Here is a 14,622-nt window from a genome sequence, read left to right as displayed (position 1 = left end):
GAGGCTGATGCATGTGAAGACTTAAGTAGTTCTGCAGAGAATAAAGAAGCTATTATGCTAATTACATAGAATTTGTGGAGCATGTAATGATTATGCCTACAGTCCAAAAAGAGTAAAATGCAAAAGGCCACATTTACCTAATGTATGTTATTCTCCTACATTGCACCAACATAAATCTAGATTAACTATATTGGTCACAGCAGAGTGGAGTTTACACCAGTATAAATGAGAACAGAAAAATCCCAGCATAAGTTGGATTCCTGCCCCCCCCCCCCCAACCCTTTTCCAGCGAGGTTCTACATATTTGGCTGAGGCTTGACTACTTCTCAGTGTTTATCCATCTTAACTTTAACAGATCAAGCCAAGTCTTCCTGGAGATAGCCAAAGCTTCATAGAAGGAGCTGCTTTGGAAGGCAGATACGTACCTTGGAGTTGGATCACTCATGTTGGACTCCACACTGCTAAAGTAGTTTCTTACCATGTTTTCCTTGGGGGAATTAGAGGGACTTGAAGCTCAAGAAAGTACACCCACTAATTGATTCTGTAAAATATAACCTTATTATTCTCTTGCTCTGATTAGAGCAGTGAACAATTGTTTCAACATCTCCATCATCTATTTAATTGTTATCGCTTAAGAACCTTACCCAGTGGAATATAACTGAAGGAAATGAAACTGCAGGCCCCTCAGTGATATAGACAATGCCTTGTGCTAAACAAACTCAGCTTTCTTGGCTTTTCCTTGGCAAACAGAATGGCCTTTGCCCCTGTCTCCTTATAGACTTTGTAGGCACTTCCTGTACCTGGGAGTGGCTGTGTAGCCACCAGTAGTTGGCAGCTGATGGGATAAGGTCCCACAGTCCCTCGGAATGTAACATGATATGGGCTGGAATTGTAGTTACAAGTGGCAGTGTGATGTTAATTCCAGTGGCACCAAAGCACAGTATGACTTTGTCTATTCTGCAGAGATCTTCCACAAAAACTTCTTGCATAAAAGCGTGTCCACACCTCAAAAGCGCACTGCAGGAGAGCGGCCACACTACATGGACACTCTTGTGCAAGAAAGCTCTGATGGCCATTCACAGAATGGCCATCAGAGTACCTGTGCTTTTTCCGATAGGCTCTTTTTGCGCAAGAACTCCTAAGAAATGCCGCAACAAGCCCTCTGTTCTGCCATTCTACTGTTAATTTTCTTGCGCAAAAACAGACTTGTTTTTGCGCAAAAACTCTGTAATGTAGACATAGCCTACATGTCTGCAAGCCATAAACAGACGCTGTATCTTAATGGATAATAGAGATCTTGTCAAGACTAGATGAATAGGTTTGTAGCAAAAATGAAATGTTACATTAAGGTAAATAAAAGTTCCAGAGGGCTGTGTCTACATTGGCATCCCTTTCCGGAAAAGGGATGCTAATGAGACACTTTGGAATTCCTACCTGAAAGTAGGAATAAGGGATCTTCCGGAAAAGGGCTTATTTTCCGGAAAATCGCGTCTAGACTGGTGCTTTTCTCCGGCAAAAACCCCGAGCCAGAAAAAAGCGGCAGCCATGTAAATGCAAATGCCGCGGGGGATATTTAAATCCCCTGCGGATTTGCAATTCCGAAGTGTCTCATTAGCATCCCTTTTCCAGAAAGGGATGCCAGTGTAGACACAGCCGAGGTGTGCAATGCACAGCTATCAGGGAAACAATGTACTGTATCTCATTATACAGCTGGATAAATGCTATAAAGGCCTTTATAAATAGTTTCAAACCCTGTGGTCTTCACTCATTGAAATTCCTGTGGATAGATTAAAAACTAAGTGTAGAACTAAGGGTTTGACACTGAAAGATAGCAGGGAAGCCAGGATACATTATCACATTCCAAGCTGTTTTGGTTAAAAAAAAAAACCCTCAAGACTTACCTTTTCAAAAACGAGACACCCAAAATGAGTGGACAAACAGAGCACTCCAAATAAGGGTGTCCTTTTGAAAGTGTAGTGCCATGTTATACAGGCAGTCCCCGAGTTACGTACAAGATAGGGACTGTAGGTTTGTTCTTAAGTTGTATCTGTATGTAAGTCGGAACTGGCGTCCAGATTCAGCCACTGCTGAAACTGACCGCCAGTTCTGACTTACATACAGAATCAACTTAAGAACCCCAAGCGTCCCCAAGTCAGCTGCTGCTGAAACTGATCAGCAGCTGATTCCAGGAAGCCCGAGGCAGAGCAACTCTGCCTCGGGCTTCCTGTAGTCAGCGCTGGTCAGTTTCAGCAGCGGCTAAATCAGGACGCCTGGGGCAGAGCAGCTGAGGTGCTGCTGGGTTGCTCCAGTAGCGCCGCTCCTCGGCGCTACTGGACCAACCCAGCAGCACCCCATCTGCTCCGCCCCAGGCATCCTGATTCAGCCGCTGCTGAAACTGACCAGCAGCGGCTGAATCAGGACCAGAGCAGCTGGGGTGCTGCTGGGTTGGTCCAGTAGCGCCCAGAGCGGCGCTGCGGGACCAACTGGCAGCGCCCCAGCTGCTCTGCCACAGGCGTCCAGAGAAAAGTCTAGTCTGCTGGGGGGGGGGGGGCGTACTAGCTGCGCCCCCCCCCACCCCAGCAGACCAGGAAGACGCGGGCGGTGTCAGCAAAGCCTCTGAGGACTCCGGCAGTGGGACAGCCGCCGGGCGTCTGGGCTGTCCTGCTGCCGGCTTCCCCCGCGGCTTTGCAAAGCCTCGGGGAAGCCGGCAGCGGAGCAGCCCAGGCGGCCTGGGCTGCCTCGCTGCCGGCTTCCCCGAGGCTTTGCAAAGCCGCGGGGGGGGGGGGGGGGGGGGGGGGGGCTCGGGCAGCGGCTTTGCTCCGCGTCTTCCTGGTCTGCAGACCAGGGAGACGCGGAGCAGCTTTTCTCGCCCGGAGTACACGGGCGGCGGGACCGCGAGGTCCCGCAGTCCATGTACTCCGGGGCAGCCCTGTTCGTAACTGCGGATCCGACATAAGTCGGATCCGCGTAAGTCGGGGACTGCCTGTATATGAAATTAGAATCCCAAAAGACAGCAGTTAGCACGTAGCCTGTAAACCATTAGCTCTAATGACAGGATGGTCAACCATCTCATAGAGAGAATTTACAGAACACAGCATGCAAACAGTTGGTTAGCTTTGTAAATTCTAAATGAAATTAACTTGCACTTTGGTTGAAGCAAGATTAGACTAGATTAGCAAATCACTAAAAAAAGAACAGAAGCATTATCTCGTTGCAGTTCATTGATCAGTTTAGTCAGATATCTAGTCTCTCACATGCTTCAGAGGAAGGTATCAGAAAACAAATAACCTTCCCCTTCACAAAATAAAGCCCCCAAACTACATAGCGGAACCATTTTGTTAATCTCTTTCTCCTTCCCCAAACTCCCCATACTGTTCACTAGTATGTATTGCATGTACTCACCACATTTATCCAAGCTGCATTAGCTGTAATAATGTAACTTTTGCTTAGTGCAGGAGAATACCATAATTATTAGCACTGATAAACAAATGGTTTGGGATTTTTTTAACTGTCAGCGGAGTAGGGAGTTATTGCAAAGGACCATCTTACAACAACACTGGCCTTTCAGATATTTAAGGCACTGGGGCTAATGCAAGCCTTCTCTGTTTTGCCCCAGGTTTGGCTGGCTCAGACATATATGGTGTACAGAAAGGTTTTCATCTCTGTAGGTAGGCACACGGGTGCATCTCTCTCTCAGAAGCATGTTCTGATTAAAAACTTACTGTAGAGCTAATGTCAACCCGGACTTCTACATCTGTTTACAAATCAGAAAGGAGCAAGCACTAGACTTATAGCTATCAAATGGAATAATCTGAAGCATGATTTTTATGACGGTGTGCACATTGTAATATGCACCAAGCTGGGAATGGCTGTGGCCTGGCATAAATTTTCTGGTTTATGTGGGTCTGATGAAGTTGTTTATTTTCAGCATCATAACACTGTGTAAAAGCAACAAGCGAGAGTCAGCTGAAATCATTTGAGTTGCACGCAGTAGAAATTTGATCTAATGCCTGAATGTGGGTTTACCATTTACTTGCTAACACATTATGATGAATACATAATTTCAATTAGGATAGCTGTTAAAAAAATACATGTTGTTATCCGTAAACTGTCTTAGTTAAAAATTCCTGGATAAAAAAGGCATTGGTATGTAAAATAATACAGTACCATGTTTTATTATTTTAACATGGCAGTTAATCATTTGCCCACTATAAATTTGATTTTGGTTTCATATCAGGTCAGTCATGCCATTGGCTTTTTAATTAACTAACCAACCATCACACTAGGAAAATGTGTAATTTTATGGGTGCATATAAGTTAACTGAATATAAAAGTTTATTTGTTTTTACTGATGCCAAGTGAAAGCAGTTTCATTGTGAAAGTAGAATAAATTGATGCAGCTTTTTCAGATATGATTATGAGAAATGGCTTCCCATTCCAACTTGTTAAAGTTAAACCCTCATAATACTGTAGTCACGGCCAGAATATGGCAGGCTGTAAATGAGACAGGATTCTGGAAAACATTCAGGCCATTGGAAAGAGCAATGGATGTTACTTTAAAAATGAGAGTAATGGACACTCCAGCAATAGACATCCAAATACACTTTGTATTTCATTCGGTCTAGGTTACAACTTTCCCATTGGGAGGAGTGAAGGGGATTCAAAGATGTATTTGTCCTTTGAGTGGGCAACTGGAGAAGCTCTGCCCCTTTCGCAGGCAGAATCTCCAGGGGGTGCTGAGGCTCAGTACGATCACTTGTCATCTTTGATATCACGTAAATCTGGCAGCTCACACCCTGTTAGAGCAGTGATGTGCAGTGCCAATGCACGCCGCCTCTCCGTGCTCATTGGCCAGATCTCATGCCCAGTGACGTTAGTGGAATGTTGGACCGGACTCGGGAAGTGTTGGTATCGCATTAAGATGAGGTCATGCTGTGTACTTCTTGTCCCCTAGCGCAGGACTAACCAGAATTGAGGGCTCTTTGTATCCTGGTCAGTAAAGGAAATGTGTTTGTTGGTAATGGGTGAACTTTAAGGAACTTAGCTTGATTAAACATGTTTTCTACTACTCCCATTCTCCCAATAATAAATCCATATCATGTGTTTCTCTTTAGAAACCAGAAAAATGGCAACAAAGGAGAAGCTGCAGTGTTTGAAAGATTTCCACAAGGACATCCTCAAACCTTCCCCTGGCAAGAGCCCTGGCACACGTCCTGAGGATGAGGCAGAGGGGAAGCCACCTCAACGGGAGAAGTGGGCGAGTAAGATTGACTTTCTGCTGTCTGTGGCTGGTGGATTTATTGGTTTAGGCAATGTCTGGCGGTTTCCATATCTCTGCTATAAAAATGGCGGAGGTGAGTATCTTTCTCTCTCTCGAATTCCTGCTCGTTCATCTATACATTTTCCCAACCATCCATCCTTCCAACACTAGCATTAAAGTGCCTCCCACATATCTAAACACTGAACTAAGCATAACAATCTCTTTTCTCTTTCCCAACCCAAGAAGAAATCAGCTTGATTACTTCATAGTTAATATCCAACTCTGTTATGAAATTACCCAACAGTCTTGATATTAACTTAAATATATATATATACATTCATTATATGAATCAATATTCTGAGTGTAAACGTAGAATAACTCCAATGAATGGTGCTACTCCAAATTCATATCAGTGCAACTGAGACAAAACTTAACATTTCTTAATTAAAAATAGTACTTTAGCTTAAATGAAATCAGAGTATTTCTAATCCTCAAAATCATAGGTGTTCACTTCAAAAGGAATGAAAATATCCTTTCACTGCCCTGCTCTACACTCCCCTTATTTAGAAATAACAAGGAGAGCATCCACACTACCAAGCCAGTTATTTCAAAATAAGGAGCTGGTTATTTCGAAATAATAACTCCTGCTTTCCTCAGGGAATAAACTTATTTCAAAATAGTAATTTCAGGAGGTATTATTTCAAAATAAATTATTTTGAAATAATTTCCTAGTGTAAATATGCCCACTTTGATTTGTAACAATTCTATTTTTAATCTTTGAATAGGAGCAATAGTAGTATTGTTATATGGGTACATAAAGCTATCACATTTGTTTCCTTGTTACATAGATCTATTGTAGCACATCTGTATTATTCTACATTTTGAATAGAGCCATGCTCTTAATCTCTATTGTACATCATTGTGTTTTCTCTACAGGTGCTTTTCTTATACCTTATTTCATTTTCCTGTTCGGGGGAGGTCTTCCAGTGTTTTTCCTGGAGGTGGCACTAGGACAGTTTACTTCTGAAGGAGGAATTACATGCTGGGAAAAGATCTGCCCTATTTTCACTGGTTAGTTATTTTCCTCCCATCTCATGATGCAAGACGCACAGTTAACGAATGCAATGATATGGAAGTGCTCGCTGGAAATGTTCAAAACTGCTGTGCTAGCTGCACTGATGGCAGAAGGTGTTATTAATGGGTAATTTCCATTTCAACACCCAACCCTGCAAAGTGCAGAATGCCTTTGACTCCCATTTTTTCAACACCGGTGCCCTGGTTCATCACAACCTTAAAGCAGAGGTGGGGAACCTCAGGCCCAGGAAGCCAGATGCAGCCCCTGGACTTGGCCCATGAGGGTCAGCCTCCCCTCCCAGTACTGGGGAGTCCGCATTGGCACTCCAGCCTCTCTCCTCCCCTGTTGTCTCTCTAGTGCAGCTGGCACACAAGGCAGGGCCCCCTAGACTCTGGTGTGGGAGGGAAATGTCTTTCTCCTTCTCATGGGCCATGTCAGTGAGGGCTTTTTTGTTTTGTTTTTTTGCTTCTCACTTGTGTGTGGCCCTTGACTGATTTTTTCTGTGAGACCCAAAAAAGGTTCCCCACCCCGCCTTAAACATTTGCCTAACATTGCTACTGTGTGATTTATGCATGAGTGCAAATGCCTTGCCAAATAAGGATGAGATTATTCAAATGCTTCCCATCGCGTAGCAGGGACTGACAGTCAGTGCAGGACCTGAAGCAACGTGTGTGTGTGGGGGGGGGGGGAGACTGGCTTCGCACCCCTGGAAGGGGCAGGGCTGAGAGTGGAAGGGGCAGGACGGAGGGCAATCAGCCTTTAGTGCCATCCCAAACTGTGGCGCACTCCCCCTACCAGCCCTCAGAGACAGGTGGAATGGTGGAGCAGTGCTGTGGTGCGCCAGTGGCAATTCAAAGGGGTCTGAGGCTCTGGCCACTGCTGCAGTAGCAGTGATGGGAACAGGGTGCACTGACCCCCCTTGAAACTCTGGGCCCCGAAGCAATTGCCTGTTGGTAGGCCTGCCATTGTGAATGTCTTTAAGTGCTTTGCTGAGTTGAGACCAAATGCACTGTGGGGGAAATTCGCCCCCGGCCAGCACAAGGCTTATGCACCAGTTAAACTGCACTTAAATCTTTAGATATCAGGGCCTGATTCTAGAAAGGGACTCTCAATGATTTCAGTGGTCTTGGACTAGGTCTTTTAGGTATGCCCTTGAAGTGTTTTTGTTTTGTTTTGTTTTGTTTTGTGCTTAAAAGCAGGGAGTAAGTATATTCCCTTCATGTCCTCCAGCACCGCTGTTAGTTATAGTAGCTGACTATATGATATTGGTTCTTGTAAAAGTAGAAATCTGAGAGTAAAAAGGAGAAATCAAAGAATTGATTTTTGTTCCTATTACCTGACAGAAGTGCCAATAAATAAGAAAGAAATTGCATGTTGTGCACTAAACAGGCTCACAGCATGAGGCTGTGCAACCTGTGAGTAAGAGAGAGGTGATTTCACACTGTGTTGACAAGAGCTGGAGAAGGTAGTGTTCCATTGAAATACTAGGTGACCAAAGTATTTTCCATAGTCTCATACCCTTCTGCGAAAGTGTCTTTCCTAATGTTATCCTGGACTGAAAAACAAGCTCTCTTTGCCATGCAAAACCTTGCCATTAGCATCATAGCTATATTGCATGCATAGCTGGAATTTGAATGGCTTTCTGTGGAAAGATTCAGGCATATAGCTTTTGTGGGAGTGATTTCAGACTGTGGAAAAGAACTCTGGCTGTTATTATTTAAAGGACCTTAGCCAACAAATGAAGAAACACTTGCCATTCACAAGAATTGTGCTAACGCCACTTTGAAATTTAATGGGAATATAAAATTAAAAGCACATTGACTGTCTGCAGAGTGACTCTGGGAAATTAACAGACTTGCAAGAATTAGCTCCTGTTAATGATGAGTGATTACGCTGAACAGAGATGCACTACTCTCCCTTTCAAAATGTGAGTGGGAAATTGACTTAGGCTTCAATTTGTTACAGTTACAGTGAGCAGTATCTTACTATTTGAAATGAATGGAAGTAAGGGTACGTCTAGACTACCGCGTTTTGTCGACGGAAGTTTTGTCGACAGATACTGTCGACAAAACTTCCGTCGACAAAGAGCGTCCAGACACATTGAGTTCTGTCGACAAAGCAAGCTACTTTGTCGACAGAACTCCGTAGTCTGGACGCAATGTTACAGGCAATAACACCTTCTGTCGACAGAGTTCTGTCGACAGAAGGTGTTATGCCTCGTAAAATGAGGTTTACCAGCGTCGACAAAACTGCTGAGTTCTGTCGACGTTATGTCGACAGAACTCAACGGTAGTGTAAACGCTGGTATAGTTTTGTCGACAAAAGTCCACTTTTGTCGACAAAACTAGGTAGTCTAGACACACCCTAAGATAGTATACAAGTAACTAAGTAAGATAGTATACAATGGGTCAAATTCTTAGCTCTTATACTGAAGTGGAATTACCCTGATTTACATCCCTTTCTTTTCTTCCCCTTCTTTCATTAAGCCATAGGGTTGGGGAAGAAGGGAATGTTCTTACTTTAAATGAAAAATATCCTTGGTATCCTTGGAAATGAAATCTGTGTTTCTAATAATACAGCTAAGTGAACTGTACAGTTTGGACTGAAATGTAGAATAGATTGTACACACTAATGGGGGGTTTTGAACTCAGTTCAAAATTCATTCTTGGCTGTGGAGAATCATATTGCAATATGGCTTAAAGTTGTGCAATATAAGGCAGATCTGCCAAGTGTTGAGGCAGTATATCAGGAAGCATCTGTCATATAAGCACGTTTGGGATGTTAGATAGCGTGTAAATGAATAGTCGTGTAACTGCATGCTCTCTTAGCACAGGGTCGGCAACCTTTTCAAACCAAAGAGCCAAGCTACGTTAAAATTCAGAATATGTGATCAACAAAGAGCCACTTAAGAATGCCCATTTGCATGACTGAAAATATACTACTTAATAGTATTGATAATTGTCATAATGATGAGTAATAGCATACATGAAGCATTGCACTCAGACTTAATTTAATGGGACTTTTGCTGCTGCATATTTTCACACATTTCTTTGAAGTTTAAACCATAACTGGTCAAATCTAGCTTCATGCAGGCATTCAGGCTGTCTTCAGTCAATCTTATGGCAGGAGGCTGAGGATGTGGGAGTACAGGAGTCTGGGTTGGGGTATATGAAGGGCTCAGGACAGGGGGTTTGGGTGAATGATGGTCTCAGGGCACAAGATTGGGGTGTGTGGGGGTGCAGGAGTGTTATGACAGTGGGCTGGAGATGTGATGGTGCAGAAGTTTGGGGATATGGGGGTGAAGGAGTCTGGGAATGTGGATGTATGGGGGGCTCAGGGCAGGAGGTTCAGGTGTATGATGTTCTCAGGGGTGGTGTGGGGGGGGAGGAGGAGCAGGAGTGTTATGATGCTGGGCCCCAACTGGGGACTTGTTGGCCAGGCTTCATTTTTAAATAAAGTAAAATATTGTGTCCAGCACAAATGGTTTCAACATTGTCTTTATTTATGGTGGGTGTAGAGAACCTTTTTTGGGACATAGGCCACTGACCAACAGAAAAATCAGTTGAGGACAAGTGAGAAGCAAACAGAACCCCCCCCCCCAAAAAGAACTCCCAACCCTCACTGATGTGGCCCCCAAATGAAACACCTCACTCCTCTGGTACTCCAGCCCCATGGGGTAGGGCGGGGGCAGAAGGGCAGAGAGAACTGAGCTTCTTTAAGACCTCGGGCCAGATTTACTCTTCTGGGGTTCCAGGATTATCGCTTTTGTGGGCCCCCCGAGTCTCTGGAGTGGGGCCAAAAATGAGGACAGGGCTGCCAGTGAGTGGGACAGGGATGGGGATGTTAGGGTTGCCAGATGGCTTCAACAAAAATACCAGACACACTTGACATTACATCACAATCTACATTACATCTTATTTAGAAAATACTGGACATTGCTATTTTCTCATTTATATTTTTTCAGTATGTTTCCCGGACAGAAAGCTCAAATACTGGACTGTCCGGTTCACAACCGGACACTTGGCAACCCTAGGGGGTGCAGGATCTGGGCAAGAGGTGGGGTACAACAGAGAGTGAGGGTGTGAGGTCTAGGTGGGAGGTAGAATGCAGGAGCAGGCTGGGAGTAAAGTGTCTGGCCAAGGGAGGGTGTCAGGAGCGAGGGAGGGTGCAGGTGCAGGCTGGGGGTAGGGTGTGTGGCCAAGGAGGTGTCTGAGCTCCCCCACAGACAGAGGCTGGTCCATGGCAGCAGCCCTTGTCCGTGTGGGTTCTGAGCTCCCTATGGACAGAGGTTGCTGGCATGGAGCAGCTTCTGTCCATGGGGAGCTTGGGTTCACTGTGGATAGAAGCTGCATTTTCACAACCTTCCCTCCCCCTCACTGTGCTGCTGTGGGGGAGAGCAGGTGGCACTGGGAAGCTGGTGTTGGGGGATCCAGCTTTTAAACCAGCTCGCCCAAGCTAGGGTTGCCAGGTGTCCGGAATTGACCCGGAAAAATCCAGTATTTTCACCTCCTATCTGGTAAAAAAAAAAAATTCAGAAAATACTGGACACTTAAAATGTCTGGTATTTTCTGATTTTTTTCCCAGCCAGAGGGAGAAAATACCGGACACCAGACAACCCTACACACAGTCAGCAATTGGGCCCGGGACCGTCCCTTCCCCACCCCCAGCCGCTTACCTGGTTCTACAGGGGAGCTGTCTGGCCCAGAGCAGGGACGGAGGCAAGATGGCCACTGGCTGCCTGTTAAGAGAGGCAGAGCCCAGCCCCTCCTGTCCTTAATGGGGCCATCCTTTTTTTTTAATTTTTTAATTTTTTTTGCTTAATAACTCTCTAGGTCCTTTTTCTTTTTTTGCTCAACAACTTTGGTCCTCCCCCCTTTTTTTCAACAACATTTTTTTCCCCAGGTTTTTTTTTGGGGGGGGGGGATGTTCGGTATTTTTGGTTAAACCATCTGGCAACCCTACCCCCAGCATCAGCTCCTGCCTGCCCCGCTTCTGCTCCCTCTGTAGGAGGCAGCCAAGGGGGGCGCAGGTGGGTCCACGGGAGCATGAAAGCTTTCTACCCTCATGCATCGGTTCCAGCCTACTCCTCTCACTCTCCACGCTGCTGCCTATCAGAGGTAGCAGCTCAGGGGGAAGGGAGGCAGATCCAGTCCTTGTAGTGAGCTGGCTTTTAAGCCAGCTCCTCACAGACACCAGCTCCCTCTCCGCCTCTTGCTGCCTCTGATAGGCAGCAGCATGGAGGGTGAGAGAGGTAAGCTGGAGCCAATGCGTGCGGGGGAAAAGCTTCGCTGCCCCCCCTCTTGCTTCCTACAGAGGCAGCAGGGGAGAATGCATGTAGTCAATAAAATTAACCAATAAGCCCAGGCTAATTGTGTAGTCATCTACACAATGATATCCTGAAAGCACATGCACACACATACCTCCCCTCCATATATTTTACAGATGATTATAAGTTTTGTCAGGAAAACAGTTTCTCTTGTTCCCTTTCCTAAATTAAACATTAACTGCTGAAAGCCAACCAAGAATCTAAACACTGGTGGCCAAAAGGTCTCAGAAGAAGGGTCTATATGCAAGCCTTTTGTGCCTTAGGTTAAATAAGGAGACTGGTTCTTCTCTGACACAGAAGTATACATCTGAAGTCATGCCAATGAGATTACAGTGGTGTGAAAGGAATCAGACCCATACAATAGTTTCAGTATTTAATTCTGCCAGAACTGCATTCCATCACCTCCTTGATTGCCATTTTAAGTTGTGGAGGACATGGCCTTATCTGCCCATGACCCTGTGTTCAAGAACAAACATGGTACATTTTTTATTGTCACGTTTTGATAGCAGAGTTAAACATTGATGTTATTAGCAATAACAAGCACAAAGAGAATATTTTCTTTGTAAAAAAAAATCAATGATGGTAGCAAGATTATGCTTTAGTTATGTGTGTGCTATTTAATGGGAGTCAGTTTCCAATAATGATATAATCTGTAGTAGGATTTATATCCATAGAGCAGTGGTCCCCAACGTTTTGGGGCTGCCAGGCGCCTGGGGGCGGAGCCGCTCACGCGCTGCGCGTACGGGGGCGGGGCCGCTCACAGGCCACGTGACTGGGGGCGGGGCCAAGCATGCACCGCACGCCTGAGGTCGGCACCGGCATGTGTTGCGATCCCGGGCAGGGGCTGCCCAGGTTCGGCGCGGCGCCCCCGGGGGCGGGGCCAAGGCCAGCGCCAGGGCCGACAAGGGCACGCGCGGCGCCCCTGGGGGCAGGGCCAAAGCCAGGGCCAGCGCCAGGGCCGGCAAGGGCATTCGCGGCGCACCCGGGAGCGGGGTTCAGGGTCGGCACCAGCACGCGCAGCGCACCCGGGGCCGGGGCCGGCCATGCGCCCGGGGCTGGAACCTGCCGCACGCCTGGGGGCGGGGCCAGCCCAGATTGCTCCACGGGTGCATGTAAAGGGCCCAGCGGGCGCCATGGCGTGCGCGGGCACCGGGTTGGGGACCACGGCCATAGAGTATTAAAAATAGCTGCAAAGGCCTGAGATTTCATTGTGTTTGAACAATAAGTGACCATGATGTATGTGTCTTTTTTATTTATTTTTAGGAATTGGTTATGCTTCCATAGTGATTGTGTCCCTTCTGAACGTGTACTACATTGTCATCCTGGCTTGGGGAGTGTACTATCTGTTCCAGTCATTTCAGAGCATCCTACCTTGGTCACTTTGTGATCAGAAGTGGAACACACCTACTTGCGTGGAAGACACTCTCAGGAAGAACAAAACACTCTGGATGTCACTGAACGTTACAAACTTCACTTCTCCTGTCACAGAGTTTTGGGAGTAAGAACATACATTATTATTTTATAGCACTTTATTGAAAGGACAGAATGATAAAGGAAAATAGCCTCTTCTCTTGAAACTCCATGGGGAATTTTAGATAAGGGGAAATGAATAGACCTAGCTTGGAGGCCTGGCCATTATCCTGACTGTGTAATTGGTGGCCTGCTGTTAGAGAAGGTACACTGGTGCTGACCTCAGTGTGAGATAACAGCAAGCCAGCATGCTGAATCAGGTCTAGGCCATAGTCATTTTTTAATGGCCAACTCTTTGTGAAACATTAATCCTGGTCAGTCCTTAGGGTGTCCTATCCAAGAACAAACAAGACCCAACTGTTCTAGCTTCTGAAATCTTAATCTGACGTGGTACAGCTGTAAAAATTCCACCACAAAAACAAACCAGCCTCAGAAGATTACTTTCGAAGTAACATTAAGGATCTAACTTGAACCCACAAAAGCAAGTGAAAACTTGTACTAACAGTAATGTCTTAATTCTTGTGACACCTGAGTATTGCTGCACACGAGGATAAATTGAGACCTATTGTAAGGGCTGCCACTCCATAGATTTTCGTAAACCTACTGATTTTGACCTGTGGTATCTGAAATAGCTCAGACGTCTCAGATCCTTGAAAAACAAAGGACAATGATCAGTGTTAATACATGACAATCAGCCTGGGTTTTCCATCATACAATTAATCGTGACTTTTTTTGTTTCTGGAAAGAAGTGAACTTCTAAATCTTACATGAAACTTCTTGAAGGGATGGGAATAGGCAAGTAGGCACACCCCAAAGGCCCAGATTTGCAAAGGTATTTAGGCACCTGATTTAGGAATTAGATGCCTAAATACTGGTGAGAATCTGGGCCAAAAGATAATTGTATGTAGTGTATGTAAATGCGTAGGTTCACCCAATGGACTACAGTCAGTCCCCATAAACCTGACCTGGGTTGAAAGGATTTTGGTTTTGTTTTCTATTATGAAAAATACCTATTCATCTCTGGGGTGGGATTCTCTGTGTCAAACATCAGTTTGGAACGTTTCATTTACAAGCACCTTGGGTGTGTCTAGACTGGCAAGTTTTTCCGCAAAATCATCTGCTTTTGCGGAAAAACTTGCCAGCTGTCTACACTGGCCGCTTGAATTTCTGCAAGAACACTGACGATCTCATGTAAGATTGTCAGTGTTCTTGCGGAAATACTATGCTGCTCCCATTCGGGCAAAAATCCTCTTGTGCAAATTATTTGCGCAAGAGGGCCAGTGTAGATAGCACAGTACTGTTTTGCACAAAAAAGTCCCGATGGCTAAAATGGCGATCGGGGCTTTTTTGCACAAAAGTTCGTCTAGATTGGCACGGACGCTTTTCCGCAAAAAGTGCTTTTGCGGAAAAGCGTCCGTGGCAATCTAGATGCTCTTTTCCGAAAATGCTTTTAACGGAAAACTTTTCCGTTAAAAGCATTTCTGGAAAATC

The 14,622-nt window shown here is 45.5% G+C and overlaps 1 protein-coding gene across 4 annotated transcripts in view; it reads left to right on the top strand.

The window, feature by feature from the left end:
* SLC6A6 (solute carrier family 6 member 6) overlaps nucleotides 1-14,622 on the top strand; it is an 89,957-nt gene that overhangs the window by 28,710 nt on the left and 46,625 nt on the right. For all 4 annotated transcript variants that reach the window (XM_006132857.2, XM_006132856.4, XM_006132855.4 and 1 more), the window contains 3 exons: nucleotides 5,115-5,354; nucleotides 6,197-6,331; nucleotides 12,925-13,159. In XM_006132857.2, the coding sequence (XP_006132919.1) occupies nucleotides 5,126-5,354; nucleotides 6,197-6,331; nucleotides 12,925-13,159 (599 nt within the window). In that variant the 5' untranslated portion in view covers nucleotides 5,115-5,125. The remainder of the gene's footprint in view (nucleotides 1-5,114; nucleotides 5,355-6,196; nucleotides 6,332-12,924; nucleotides 13,160-14,622) is intronic.

This window comes from Pelodiscus sinensis, chromosome 11, assembly GCF_049634645.1.
Source record: "Pelodiscus sinensis isolate JC-2024 chromosome 11, ASM4963464v1, whole genome shotgun sequence".
Lineage (NCBI taxonomy): Eukaryota > Metazoa > Chordata > Testudines > Trionychidae > Pelodiscus > Pelodiscus sinensis.
This window is presented reverse-complemented; position numbering and strand designations above follow the sequence as displayed.